Source organism: Cyprinus carpio, chromosome A6 (genome assembly GCF_018340385.1).
Source record: "Cyprinus carpio isolate SPL01 chromosome A6, ASM1834038v1, whole genome shotgun sequence".
Taxonomy (NCBI): domain Eukaryota; kingdom Metazoa; phylum Chordata; class Actinopteri; order Cypriniformes; family Cyprinidae; genus Cyprinus; species Cyprinus carpio.
In genome coordinates, this window is record NC_056577.1 from 11507877 (window position 1) to 11521796 (window position 13920).

Genomic DNA, 13920 nt, shown 5'->3' on the forward strand with positions numbered 1-13920 from the left:
ATTACTGCTGCACTAATGTGTATGTTGCTTTTTTACTTCTGAATATGTTCAAGGTTATTACATTTAAAGTTGCCTACTAAATATACTGTTGGGTAGTTTAATCTACAACAATGCATTATGGTGTAAAATCACCATGTTTTTATAGTGTTGCTCTCTGTGAGGGAAAAAAAGAAGAAGAAAAAAAGAAAAGTTAGTACTTATATAGAACATATTTGTTTAAGAATACTTAACAAATGTACTTCCTTACAGTCCACCTCTGATTGAGCTGTACAGTGCTGTTTTTTTTTTTTATTCACAGTTTTATTTTTGCTAAATTGTCTACATATGGTCACCATGGTAAAGACAATAAACTACATAAAATACCTTTGTAAGATATCAGTCAGCATTTGAAGTGTTATGTGAGTGTGTGTGTGTATTTTGTAGTTTTTCATATGTATGATTACATTATTCAAGTAAGCTCCAAGCCAATACACTCTTAAAAATAAAGGTGCTTCAAAAGGTTCTTCAAGCGATGCCATACTATGGTTCCACAAAGAAACATTCAGTCAAAGGTTCTTTAAAGAACTATCTCTTTCTTAACTTTTTGTAATCTGAAGAACCTTCTTTCACCAAAAAGAACCTTTAGTGAAACAGAAAGGTTCTTCAGATGCGGTTCTTTATTGAACCATTTAGACAAAAAGGTTCTTCTATGGCATCATGAAGCACATTTATTTTTAAGAGTGTACCTGCATTTAAAGTTGTAATCCCACAATTAAGGACACAGCAAACCAGTGTAACTTGCCTGGCCACGGTCTTGGCTAAGCCGGAGGTACATCATCGTCTCCTCCATTATGACGTAAAACATAAAAACAAAAATGAGCAATTCTGGCTCCACCTATCCTGGCAGGATTGTCCTCTCCTCAGCAGTCCTCTCACACCGTTGCTATGCAACAGAGCGCTAATCTTGCCGCGGAATTAGGAAATCCTGCGAAGGTGGAGTGTCCTTCATGAAAGAGGGTCCTTTGTGTCACGCCTCCGAAGTATGTGAACTTCACTTTGGGACACAGTTTAAAGGGGTTATATGATGTTGCTAAAAAGAACATTATTTTATGTATTTGGTGTAATGCAATGGTTTATGCAGTTTAAGGTTCAAAAAACATTATTTTCCACATACTGTACATTATAGTTGCTCCTCTATGTCCTGCCTTTCTGAAATGCATCGATTTTTACAAAGCTCATCATTCTGAAAAGCAAGGTGTACACTCAGGAAACAGTCCTCGTCCTCCATAATATGCACTGCACACATCTGAATATTTGGGTTGAACTGTTCTGCATTTTATCTTGGCATTTTGACGAGATCCTGAGGCCCACTGTTGTGCCATTTATCCACAAGCATCACTTCATGTTGCAGCATGATAATTCACTGCCCCATGTTGCAAGGATCTGTACACAATTCCTGGAAGCTGAAAACATCCCAGTTCTTGCATGGTCAGCATACTCACCAGACATGTCACCCATTGAGCATGTTGGGATGCTCTGGATCGGCGTATATGACAGCGTGTTCCAGTTTCTGCCAAAGATCAACTCTCTGCGAAGGAGATGTGTTGCACTGCGTGAGGCAAATGGTGGTCACACCAGATACTGACTGGTTTTCGGACCCCCCGAACCCCCAAATACATTAAAACTGCACATTTTAGAGTGGCCTTTTATTGTGGCCAGCCTAAGGCACACCTGTGCAATAATCATGTTCATATGCCACACCTGTGAGGTGGATGGATTACCTTGGCAAAGGAGAAGTGCTCACTAACACAGAATTAGACAGGTTTGTGAACAAAATTTGAGAGAAATAGGCCTTTTGTGTACATACTGTAGAAAAAGTCTTAGATCTTTGAGTTCAGCTGATGAAAAATGGGGACAAAAACAAAAGTGTTGCATTTATAATTTTGTTCAGTGTAGAAAACATGGAAACACCAAAGACTCTTTAATATGTTGTGCGTTTTAATAGACCGGTGACAACTGCACAGAGTAGCAGTATAACAGAACTTTCAAATGTATCTAGTATGATAAAACAGTGCTGCTTTTTTTCCAATATACGCACAACCAGAAGGAGTGGAAGCGGTCGACTGTGGCATAATAAAAGCTCCGCTGCTTTCGAGCCATGTGTGTCACGCTCATTCAACGACCTCGTTTCGCCTCGACGGCTTTCAGCCTCACCCTGCTTTATTCTACAACGTTAATAAATCATTAGCTCATCCATGAACATGAATTGTGCCAGAGTCCCGTTGGATTGCATCGGCCGTGGGGATGAAGACGACAACTCCCATGATTCCACACTAAGTCACGGCACCATCAAACCACGCCTTTGTTTCTTTGTTTTGTTTTGAATACATGCCCTCTAGCGGTGAAAAATTACATATTGTGCCTTTAAATGATTGTCCCCAGATTAGTAGGGTACTCTTGTAATAGAGTAGCAGCAGCTGGGATAGATTTTTAAATATCAGTTCGACTTAAAAAGTTGCAATCTAATCCTGGTTACATGAAATAAACCTGCTCCCGAGCAGGTTTAAGTTTACGGACCTGTTGCTATGACAGCATGTCCAGCATGAGTTTCCAAGAACCAAATAATCCAAGATCATGCCAAATTGCCAACAATCAAATCAAGCTAACTGAGTTAGCGACGTAAGAAGAATGGCCCCCAGCTCTCAAAAACGAAGTTTATTACAATCACAACATTTCAACCCTAAGGTCTTCCTCAGGCAAAACCAATTATATTAAACACACAGACAAATACAACTGGACAGCTGCTGCAAAATCCTATAAACCTTGCATGTCAAACCCATAGTTCACATTTGAATGTTAAGCAATATTTTGTGTTTCTAAGGGAAAATGAGTACTGTACCTTTACCTGCCTCATCTGAAATGTTTAAGGAAATGAAATGAAAGAGAAAAAATCTTGAACATTAGCCTATTTAAGTTACAGCTTGGTCCTGTTATATTTTGGGGATTGCCTTTCTTGGATGCTGATGCTGGATGCTGAATATTTATCAAGAAAACTTATTTTAGGTTAGACAGAAACAACTAAAAACAGTACTGATATCTGCAGATACACCACCCAGAGCCGCGTTAATATCTGATATCTTAAATGGGTAACATGGGCTGCAGGCCAGGGCCCTGAACACTAGGGGGCCCCCGAGTCAATTCTCTTTTGCATTTTATATAGGGCTGCCAATCATTCCGTATGATATGGAATCGTCCCGTATTTAAGGCATCAGTTTGCCCCGTATTTGCAGGCATACGCCGTATGATTGACCACCTACACCATACAAATAACAAATAAATTATTATTTTTCCAAAGCATTGTTTGAATTGCGAACATAGCTGCTCAAGGCTTTAAGACCAAGTGGAATCCTCTGCCGCATAGTCGCTCCCGCTTCACAGTGAGCGGGACTCGTGTTTTGATTTCTGCAAATTAGTTTGGTTGAATGCAAAGACGTGATTATTGATCGTAAACACAACATCCAGCTAGAAAACATACTATCTACCTTTTACTGTTTGCAATAGTTAGTCCGAGGCTATGGAATAACCTTCCTTTATCTGTGAAAATTTCAAATTATTTCTATGAGTTTAAAACTAAATTGAAATCTTCATTTCTTATTGCCTTTTTTAAACTTTGTATGTTAAATTATCTTTTGAGTTTACTGATGTAATTCTTTTTACTGGTTCTTATTTTATTTGTACAGCACTGTTCAACTATGGGGTTCCCTTTTATGGCCAACTGCTGTTGTGTTTATCGGTGTTTAATAAATAGCTACAAATACTAAATGCTTGAGGGAAGATGTTTTTCACTATTGTAAGTTAATGTTGTTAAATAGAGAAAAAATATATATATACATTTTTAAAATGTCTATAACTTCTAGCACATTATAAGAAGAGCAGGAAGAAGCCATAGTGGTGAGTGATTTTATTTACTGGGCTGTTGTTGATTTATAAGATTATATTACTAAGTTATGTAACCTACAATTTTATTATTATTATTATTATTATTATTTGCCTCCTATGGGATTATGACATGAGCATTGAGGTTTTTATTTCACTATTATATTGTGCGCAACTTTATACAGTGTTTGATCGTATTTTTTCTTTTGATTGTAGTGTAAATGAAGGGGGGTGGGGGGAGCTGTATTAGCAGGGCCCTGAAAAGGCTTAATGCGGCACTGACACAGGAATTTATATTTAGTTTATATATTTCATTATATTTATTAAATTAACTTTGATTTTATTGGGGAAATAACACATATTTACATTTGTTGATTTTTTTTATAGCGATTTAATAAATCCCCTTTCCTGTCATTCCAGTTCGACTTCCTTTGAGACGTTGCCAACTCAGTTCGTGTACGTCCTCAAGAACTAATGCATTCTTAAATATTACATTTTGCCCAATCCTGATAACTAGTATATATTTTCTAATCAGTATTTACGGTGGTAACTGAAAGATTATTTATTTGATTGTGTGTTTGTTTATTTTTGCCAGGAAACGAATGCGCTCAGTTTTCAGGTTTAAAAGCCTTATGTGTGGGTGAAGACGAGGTGTAAACACTGCTTAGGATGGATGCTCACGTGGTGTGGCTTCCAAACTGTGTATGGGTTAACGTGAAGAGAAAAAAAAAGGGAAAAAAAGGGAGTGGAAGTTAATTGAGAGATAGGTGCCACGGTAGTGTCTGAGTTTTGGTCAAACAGGCTATAGTCCAACAGCTGAGCACAGGAGTTAATCACCTGTTGGACGAAGGTATGTTAATGTTTTTCTTTTTCTTACCTTGTTTAAACTCTAGCCTAATGTTGCTGTGTATTTTCCGTAGCAACATGTGACTTTTGAGAATTCATATTTTATTTCACTGATACAAAGTTATCGCGTATAAAACTTAAAAGAAAGTTTAATCAGCTCAAAACTTTATTTTGTCGATGAGCAAATCAATTGTGGAAAAGAACTGTCAGGGTAATTTAGAAGCATATAATGTAGAAAAGAAAAAAATATATACTGTTTATATGTATGTGTTTGTATTGTATTTTATAATTATCATTATGTGTTTTTAGTTATTCATTAGCTATATCATTTTTGCATCTTTTAACCTTTTCTGGTTTGTTTAGTTTTTTTTTTTTTTGTTTGTTTTGGCACCTTTGCACATGTGTTTTTGTACTGTAAGTACCCTAAATGTTAGTTTAAAAACACATCACATCAACTTTTACCTGAAGTTTGAATAGTCAGACACCAATCAACAATCATTCCACTCAGCTTGAATTTTGGGGATGTTATGATGGTCTTTTCTGAAATTTGCATTGTGTATAATGAAGGTAGGCCTATTTATTTATTATATAGAAAGATAAGGGACAGTCAGTTCAGAGAGTAGCAATGTAGGTACTGTGGTGTTTCCACAAGCAGTTGTCTTCTGTGGCCTATCTGTACCACAAGCAGAACTAATAGGGATAACTAATAACTAAATAGGGAATTTGTATGCTAACACGTTACTATACCATCAACACTTAGTAGCTTTTTCAGTAGTGGAGATAAAATGTGAATTGTCTGAGTACACCCATGACTTTTCACAACACATTCTTCTAGCGTAAAAGCAGAACCTCAGACTTGGTTCATTTCACGTAGTGACCTGCTGTGACTTGTCCTTATCTTTGAAGCTCCAGCTCACAGGTGAGGTTGCTGATGATGGCATGCAGCTCCTCAGTACTTTTCCATTAAAGCACGTAACAAACACGAAATGAATAATTTTCTCATGTTTGAGTTATTGTTCTATTAATAATAATAATTGTTATTATTATATTTAATTTTCATGTATTATTGCAACAACAAAAAAATTGTCTTTGGCAGTAGACTATTTCATATTGAGTTTATATATACATAGGGCCAGAAGGGCTTAAATTACATTTAAACAACTTTACAGGAGGGCCAAAGCAAAAATGTACCATGGTTTGATCTGACATTGTGCACTTGATTTCAATAGTTTATAATAAAAAAACTGTACACACATGGATGACCAGTTACTTATTGAACACTATTTAATATTTATTATATTAATATATATTTAAAAAGCACCTTTTTGGCACCAATGTTTTATTCCAATTTGTGCATAAAAATGGGCGCATTTGATGACAATATGAACAAAGCATTACATTGAGTTTAAACAAATAATCTATTGTAATAACATAAAATATCACATAAGAAGTCCTTATATCAAATTAGTTAATTGAATGTGATAAATTCTACTAAAATAGTAATCCCAGCCACTTAACTATTTGGCCAAATGGTTGATTGAAAAGCCTTAACATATGCCTCCCCTAATCAGAAAAACCGAGATTGCGCAGCTAACCATAGACACAAATCACAGATCACGCTACATTTTTATTACATATTAAGTTTATGTGCAAAATTGGGATCGCTTTCGTAGGCTATTAAATGGATAAAATACCTATAGAAATCACTTATAAAAATAAATAAATAAAAATTTAAAGCCTTTAAATTGTTAAATCTTTTCTTGAAAATTTTATAAAAGTTTTTATGAATGTAGATGCTTTGGGCTGAACATGATTTCCATTAAGAGGGTTCACCGCTGTATGCTGATAAACTGAAGCTATAGCTCTGTAAGTGATGTTTGTGTGTGCGTGCGTGTGTGTGTCTAATGAACACTGACACCTGCTGGTGACTTACATCATCACAGAAAGAATGTCAAATAATAATATACATTGTTACAGCATTAAACATATGCAATTAATTACATGCACTGGTTATTGCATACATTTTCAAAAAGGAGAACACTTTAATCCTTTTAATTGTATAGTGGTGTGTCCCATGTGCAATGCCTCTATGATCCCACTCTTTTTTTTTCTTCTGCAGATCAGGTTTCTTGTTTTGGTGGCACCATGAGTTGGAACTTCTTGACTAGCTTGCTTGATGAGATCTCCAACCATTCCACTTTTGTGGGAAAGATCTGGCTCACACTCCTAATTATCTTCCGAATTGTTCTGACAGTGGTGGGGGGTGAGAAGATCTATCAAGATGAACAGGGCAAGTTCATATGCAATACTGCACAACCCGGTTGTAATAATGTATGCTATGATGCATTTGCCCCTCTATCACATGTCCGATTCTGGGTTTTTCAAATCATTATGATTACCACACCGTCCATTATGTACCTCGGCTTTGCCATGCACAAAATTGCTCGAATGGCTGATGACGAATACCGACCACGTAAGCACAAACTGCTGTCTATGGTTCATCGAGGACTGAGTCGTGACTATGACGAGGCTGACGAAATGGATGATGAAGTTCCCATGATCTTGGAGGAGATTGAGTCCTCTGAAAAGGATAGTAAAGTGGTAGCTGCAGCCAAGTCTGCCCCTACATCCAATGCTACGTCTACGAAGCATGATGGCCGTCGTCGCATCAAGAGAGATGGTCTTATGAAGGTGTATGTGCTACAGTTGATTTCTCGTGTTGTGTTTGAGATAGCCTTCCTTTTTGGACAATATGTTTTGTATGGTTTTGAAGTTGCGCCATCCTATATTTGCACCCGAAGCCCATGCCCACACACCGTGGACTGCTTTATCTCACGTCCCACTGAAAAGACCATCTTCCTGCTCATCATGTATGTTGTCAGTATACTCTGCCTGGTGCTGACTGTGCTGGAAATCCTTCATCTAGGAATTGGTGGTGTGAGGGACACTCTCAGAAGTCGATCGGCTCGGAGGCTTCCCATACACAGGTCATCCACATCCACTATCTGTCACCGCATTAGTGCACCCCCGGGATATCAGGCTGTCCTGAAAAAGCACTCCACTAGCAAGCTTAAGGCTGAGGTCCTGGGAGAGTCGGGACGGGAGTCATTGGGTGATGACAGCACTGTTCGTGATATAGAGCGTCTACGGAGACACCTGAAAATGGCACAGCGACATCTGGACCAGGCCTACCACTCTGAGGATGTAGGGGCTCCACATAACAGCGGTCCAGACTCTAACAGCACTGCCATTGAGCAAAACCGACTCAACCTAGCTCAGGAAGGCTATGTCAGCTCTAAAGAAAAAGGTTTGTTTTGGGCTACACTTCTTTCAACATCACATTTGTTTAAGCATGATTTGAAATTAACACCCACCAACCCACTACATGCAGGTGGAAATCAACATGGCAGGCAACACTATGAACTCATTAAGGAAAAGTGTGGTCACATTTACCATTGCTCGGCAAAAATTTGGGCGAAATCTAGTCATTTCAATAGGAATCCACGCATTTGGGAGTTTCTCATCAGGGCGAAAAATTTCCCTACATAGATTTCACTTGTGTTCGATTTACAGAAAAAAAAAGGATGAACCAAAATTGGCTTTGTTTGAAATTGAAAGTGAACCTTTTTTGAAATTCGCTGAAAAATTGATTTGTTAATGTGACCACACATTTAGCTTATCACTTTGCATATCATCATTATTATTATTGCTAGCAGTAGCAAAATAAGGCATAACACTCAGGAAGAGACCAGAGACCACTTTTTCAGTGTGTTCTTACTCACTAGGGATCCAATAAATGCTGCATATCCAAGACTTTTGTGTGTTGTCATGCAGACACCAAAAGCACCCTCTAGCATCTTCATTGCCATACTGCAGGCAAACTTATAGCTTTCAGTGAGAAACATATGCTGTAAATATACTGATGCAAAGTTCATGGGAATTTTATCATCATTAAATCATATGCTGGCATACATGACATATTTGGGGCATGATTTTTTGTTATGGATAGAAGTTAAAAAAATTTAGTAGCCAAACTGGCTGGTGAATAAGTTACATTTAAACTGTTCATAAGATATAAATCATTAATTCCAGTCAGATCTAAAGTGCATCTTAGTATAAATTGCCATGTTTTAATGTGATTTTTGTGCACATTTGTTTTTTGATATTTGGTGAATATTTAATAATACACGTTTTCCTTTTCTGTTTTTTTAAAGAGGGTCATGCTTGAAGAGACTAATGGCTTTCCATCAAACAAACCAACTCCAGGCTGAGATGCAAATTTTGGTGGGCAGTCGTCAACAAGATTTTGTGTGTTTTTCCTGTTTATCTGGCATTCCATGGATAAACTCAAAACTGAAAAAACAAATAATGGAGAGCAATTATTGACAAGTTTTTGTGTGCTCCTCTAAATGCATATCAGAACAAGTGTTACAGTATTAAAACCATGGCTGCCATTCTTTATCAAGCAATTACATTTACACATATTGAAACAACAGCATGAGAACAAAGACACATTCTTTGTGGTGTTGAAGATATTTATAAGTATTGTTCATTATTATCCAGTATTAATTGAAGTGCTTAGCCAAAATTCACAGGTCAAGTAGGTTGAGAGAAGACCTTTTTCAAATAGAAACAAGGGCGCAGTAAAGGTTGTCTGTTTGTCCTGGTGATATGCATTTTGAGGATTTTGCATTTAGAACTTTTGAATAAAATTATTGCAATACAAATGCATCTGACCAGATAAAAAAAAAAAAAAAAACATAAAGAACCTGGAAATTGCTTGAATTGTTTATTAAAAGGTTTAATGCTCTGTATTACTGTAAAATAATAAAAATAAATGAAAAAATAAATAAAATTAAAATAATCTATGCAAAATGCTATTGCATTACTTTAAGTACGGAACATATCTGTGGTTTACATGAGATTTATGGGAAACTGGAATTCAGATTTTGCAATGACATTATATAGATGCACACTATTTGTGTCTTTGGTAAAGTATTTGGCACATCTTAGGAAATGAGTAGTACTTTAAAAAATATGTTTGTAATGTAGACTCATATGAGATGAAGGCTCATTACTATTGTTTGATAAATTATTTTTGTTTCCCCTCATTTGTATGTCACTTTACATACAACCTTCTGTTAAATGTTATGTAAATGACTCCAGTTGTGCCAGTGGCCTATAGGGGTATCTGTTAATACCTGTATTTAATGGATCCCCTCTAACAGTGGCTGCCATGTTGATATTAGACGTAAAAATCCAAATCCATGGTTATGACATACAACATTGTTTAATGCCCTTTTAAAAATAAATGTGTAATTTGTTTCTTACCTTCAGCATTTTACCTTTTTATTTTAATCAGAATGTTACAGTCTTATACGAGTGTGATGGTACAACTGCTAAAAATCTGGCCTGGTAAGCCAAAGGTCCTGTATTTAAATTATAGTACAAAATTTCCTTTTCACTGTGCCTCTGAGCAAACCAAAATGCTTTTTGGGACTATTCATTTAGCTTGTAGCTTGTTTTAAAGTATCTGCTAAATAATCAACAGCATTTAACACTGAACATAATCCTCTGAACATAATTTTGAGTTTCATTATTAATCATTTGAATGATGATTAATAATGAAATGATGGCCTAGATTAAAAACAAAAATATTTAGTGTTTATATAGTGTTTTTTTTTTAATTAAAATTATAATTGCTTTTTTAAACTTCTATAGAAGTGAACAAATTGTTATTAGGGTAAAAGTGGATAAAATATTATATAATATTAACGTCTCTTTTTCAAACATTTATGATTTATTTTCATAGATATACTGTATGGGTGTTGTGCAATTTTTTTTAGTATTTTAGAATTATTTTTCAAAGAGCTTAGTGTACAAGGTTAAGATGCTTTTCTGTAAATGGCTGTATAATTTAGTACAATGAAATAAATATGCAAAAAAAAATGATGCTATAGGTGTGTGTGAAATTTATTGAGCAAGGTTTTACTTAAGAAAACTAGTGATTGTGTATTAGCAAAATTGTAATATTGGTAATGAAGGTTAGCATTGCTAAAGTTGAAGTTATAAGTAGATAAGTTACCTTTCACACTATTTGAATGCACACATTACTTGCTTTGATCATTAATTTAAAATAGCTGATTTGTTTTTGAAAAAAAAACATTCCCACACGTTACAGATAATCTTAAAGCTAAGCCACAACAGAGTGTTAGATGCAGTTGCACTCTTCTGGTATGATGTTAGGCAGGGTCTCGTACTTAAATGAATATCCCCCGTCTGAGGTGGTGGTGAAACAGTGTGACTTCATGCTCTCTGGAACAGGAGTGCAGCACTGGTTGATCCCAAGTAGGGTAGTAGTTTTCTCAGCACTGGAGCAGTTGCCATGGCAGTAGTACTGTAGAAGGTGAAGGTATAGAATGAACAATCCAGTTGTCCCAGGTCCTCGAAGGAGATTTTTATCTGTTCTCTTCTTCAATCTGTGTCATCAGAACCAGGTCTCCTGGCTTTTCAATAGCAGCCAGTGACCAAGGGATTTTGGGCACCCTGCGTGAGCGGTTGGGACCACTTGAACGGGTGTGGAGGTGCAGAAAGGTTGTTTTATCCTCTGAATCATAGCAACTCCAGAATGGGCAACGGACCTGCAGCATGAAAGGGCCAACAGTCATGGTAATGTGGAGATGGAGATCTAACTTATAGGTGGTCCAACCATCAGTGCAGCGTTTGACTGGACTTACATGTTGCTCGAAGCAATGGTCTCTCCAGCATTGAGCCAGAAGTGGGCAGAAGTGACGATGGAGTCCTGGCTGTCCAGAGAGGACTGAAAGTAGTAAGTAAAGTGACTGGATGCAGCCTCAGAGAAGTAATCAGGCATGTCCTCAAATGTAGACTCTGAAAGTTAATAAGAAAGGTCAGAATGTACAGCAATGTGCCAAAATAGCCTCTTTGTTTTAAAAAATGATTTAATAATTCAAACTTCAGGTGGATCAATGACAAGTGTTCATGATAAAATAAATTAATTAATGAATTAAATCTTTTAAACATCTAGTTTAAGACACGTGTCAAGTCCTTAGAAGTGTAATTTCAGAACATTGTTTCAGAAATATCATTAGGTTTTTGGAAAGTTGCGCTACACAACATTTTACAATCTAACCTTGCCTTGTTATATAAAAAAAAATTCAAATTATGCAAAATTTTAAGAGACTTCAACCTTGACACACAGTCATATCAGACTTTTGCTTCACACTACATGACTTTGATTTTACTTACAAAGGTTTTACAACTATTTATTAGTGAAGCTGAAAAAAAAAAAAAAACAATAATAATGGCAAACTACTACTATCACTACCCCTAAGATGGTGGACTGAGACCCTGCATTCATTACCATGCCCTCAGTAATGTAACTGTCAATGAACCCATGGTTCAAGTGGCCCCTGAGATGCTCACTGCTACACCAAGCTTAATGTCAGGAACCACTATAACCTCATCTGCATTCCTTACTCTGGGGAACTATTATTACTGGATGAATCTGTATAGGCTGTCCAACTCACCTTCAGTCTTTAAGGGGTTCATTATTGAAAATTTTCGTTACTATCTTCATCGCCTTCTCATCATCTACACAAACAATATCCAGATTAACTCCTCCTTATTTTCCAGTCATGTTCATCTGCCTAGTCCTCGGTCGCCTTCAAGAGCATCTTCTCTCATAAAGCCAGTTGCACTGAACCACCATCCACTTCCTGGGATACATTATTGGTACCTGTGGCATTCCAGATTGTCCCGGAAGAGGTGCAAGCCATCAAGCCCTGGCCCACCCCAACCACCCTTAAAAAAACTCCAACATATTCTCTGGTTCTCAAACTTTAACTCTATTGTTGCTTTCCTCACCACCCACTCTGCCCTGGTTTTCTTAATCTGCTCAAGCCTTCCAGCAGCTAAAAAAGGGGCATTCACCTTAGTACACCTCCATGAACTTGATCCATAACTCCCGCTCAGTGTGGATAATTCTTTATAATGCTATTTACAACCAGAATGAGGGCTATTCTGTCCCAGCGGTACATGCATCTGGCAAAGCTTCATTCATTCACTTTCTTCAAGCAAAAAATATAATACCGGCAACTTATTGCTTATTACCATCAAATTGGCAAAGGAGTCACGGCACTGGCTTGAGTTCTCACCATCTGTTTCAGGTCAACCAAGATCACCTTGGTGGGGAATATCTTTGCAATGCCAAGTGGACATAACCCCCAGATTTTGCTGATCTTTTCACGGTACTGGTGGCCCCACCATCAGTACGATGCCACTTAATCCTGGTGGCTGCTGACCATCTTTCAAAGGCCTGTAGAGACACTATTCCCCAATATTTTCTGGAACTTCTGCCTACTGGGAAGACTTAGTGTCCAACCACAGTCCTCAATTCATATGCCAAGTCTGGAAGGATTTCTTCAAGTTGCTTGGGACCACTGTCATACTTTCTTCAGGCTATCATCCCGTCCAACAGCCAATCCAACCACAAAATCCAGGAAATCTCCTGGGCCAGGTTGCATAAGTCTTAAAAAGCTATTCTAATATTTTTTTTTTCTTCAAAACTGATCATAACTTTTTTAATTAGGTTACAAAAAGGTAGATTACTGGCATCAACTCGAGCAGGACTGTAGCCGCTGGATCTCACACTTACCTCAGTTTTCTAGTCTTGTAAACAGGACCCTTCGGGCACAATGTTCTCTTTATGACTCTAAAGTGGTAATCAGATGCCCATTTTCCACAAGTTGATATGATTCTTTAGGGTCTTAATGAAAAGTCTGTAACATAGTTACATAGTTTAAAATTTCTCAGTGGTAGTGTGTAATACACCTTTTTTACCCTGTCAAAAACAGCTCTTTTCAGAACAAGCTGTTTTGGTAGTACCTAGGATAGCAAAGTCCACTAAAGGAGGTAGAGTTTTTTCGCATTTGGCTCCCAAACTCTGGAATAGCCTTCCTGATAATGTTTGGGGTTCAAACACACTCTCTCTGTTTAAATCTAGATTAAAAACACATCTTTTTGGTCAAGCATTCAAATAATGCATCTCATAATTTTGGACTGCAGTTACATCTGATCAAATGTGCATTATTATTCTTTATCTTGGGTTAAACTAATTTATTTTACTTGGCCGGAACA

At 37.0% G+C, this 13920-nt stretch overlaps 1 protein-coding gene and 1 pseudogene across 1 annotated transcript in view; one reads left to right on the forward strand and one right to left on the reverse strand.

Moving 5' to 3' along the window:
* LOC109054663 (serine/threonine-protein kinase 11-interacting protein-like) overlaps nt 1-9625 on the forward strand; it is a 67346-nt gene extending 57721 nt beyond the window's left edge. The window contains 2 exon segments of the mRNA XM_042758049.1: nt 6881-8068; nt 8976-9625. Coding sequence (XP_042613983.1) covers nt 6881-8068; nt 8976-8989 — 1202 coding nt within the window. The 3' untranslated portion in view covers nt 8990-9625.
* Nucleotides 9626-10436: 811 nt separating this feature from the next.
* Nucleotides 10437-11689, reverse strand: LOC122145284 (annotated as a pseudogene).
* Nucleotides 11690-13920: the final 2231 nt, after the last annotated feature.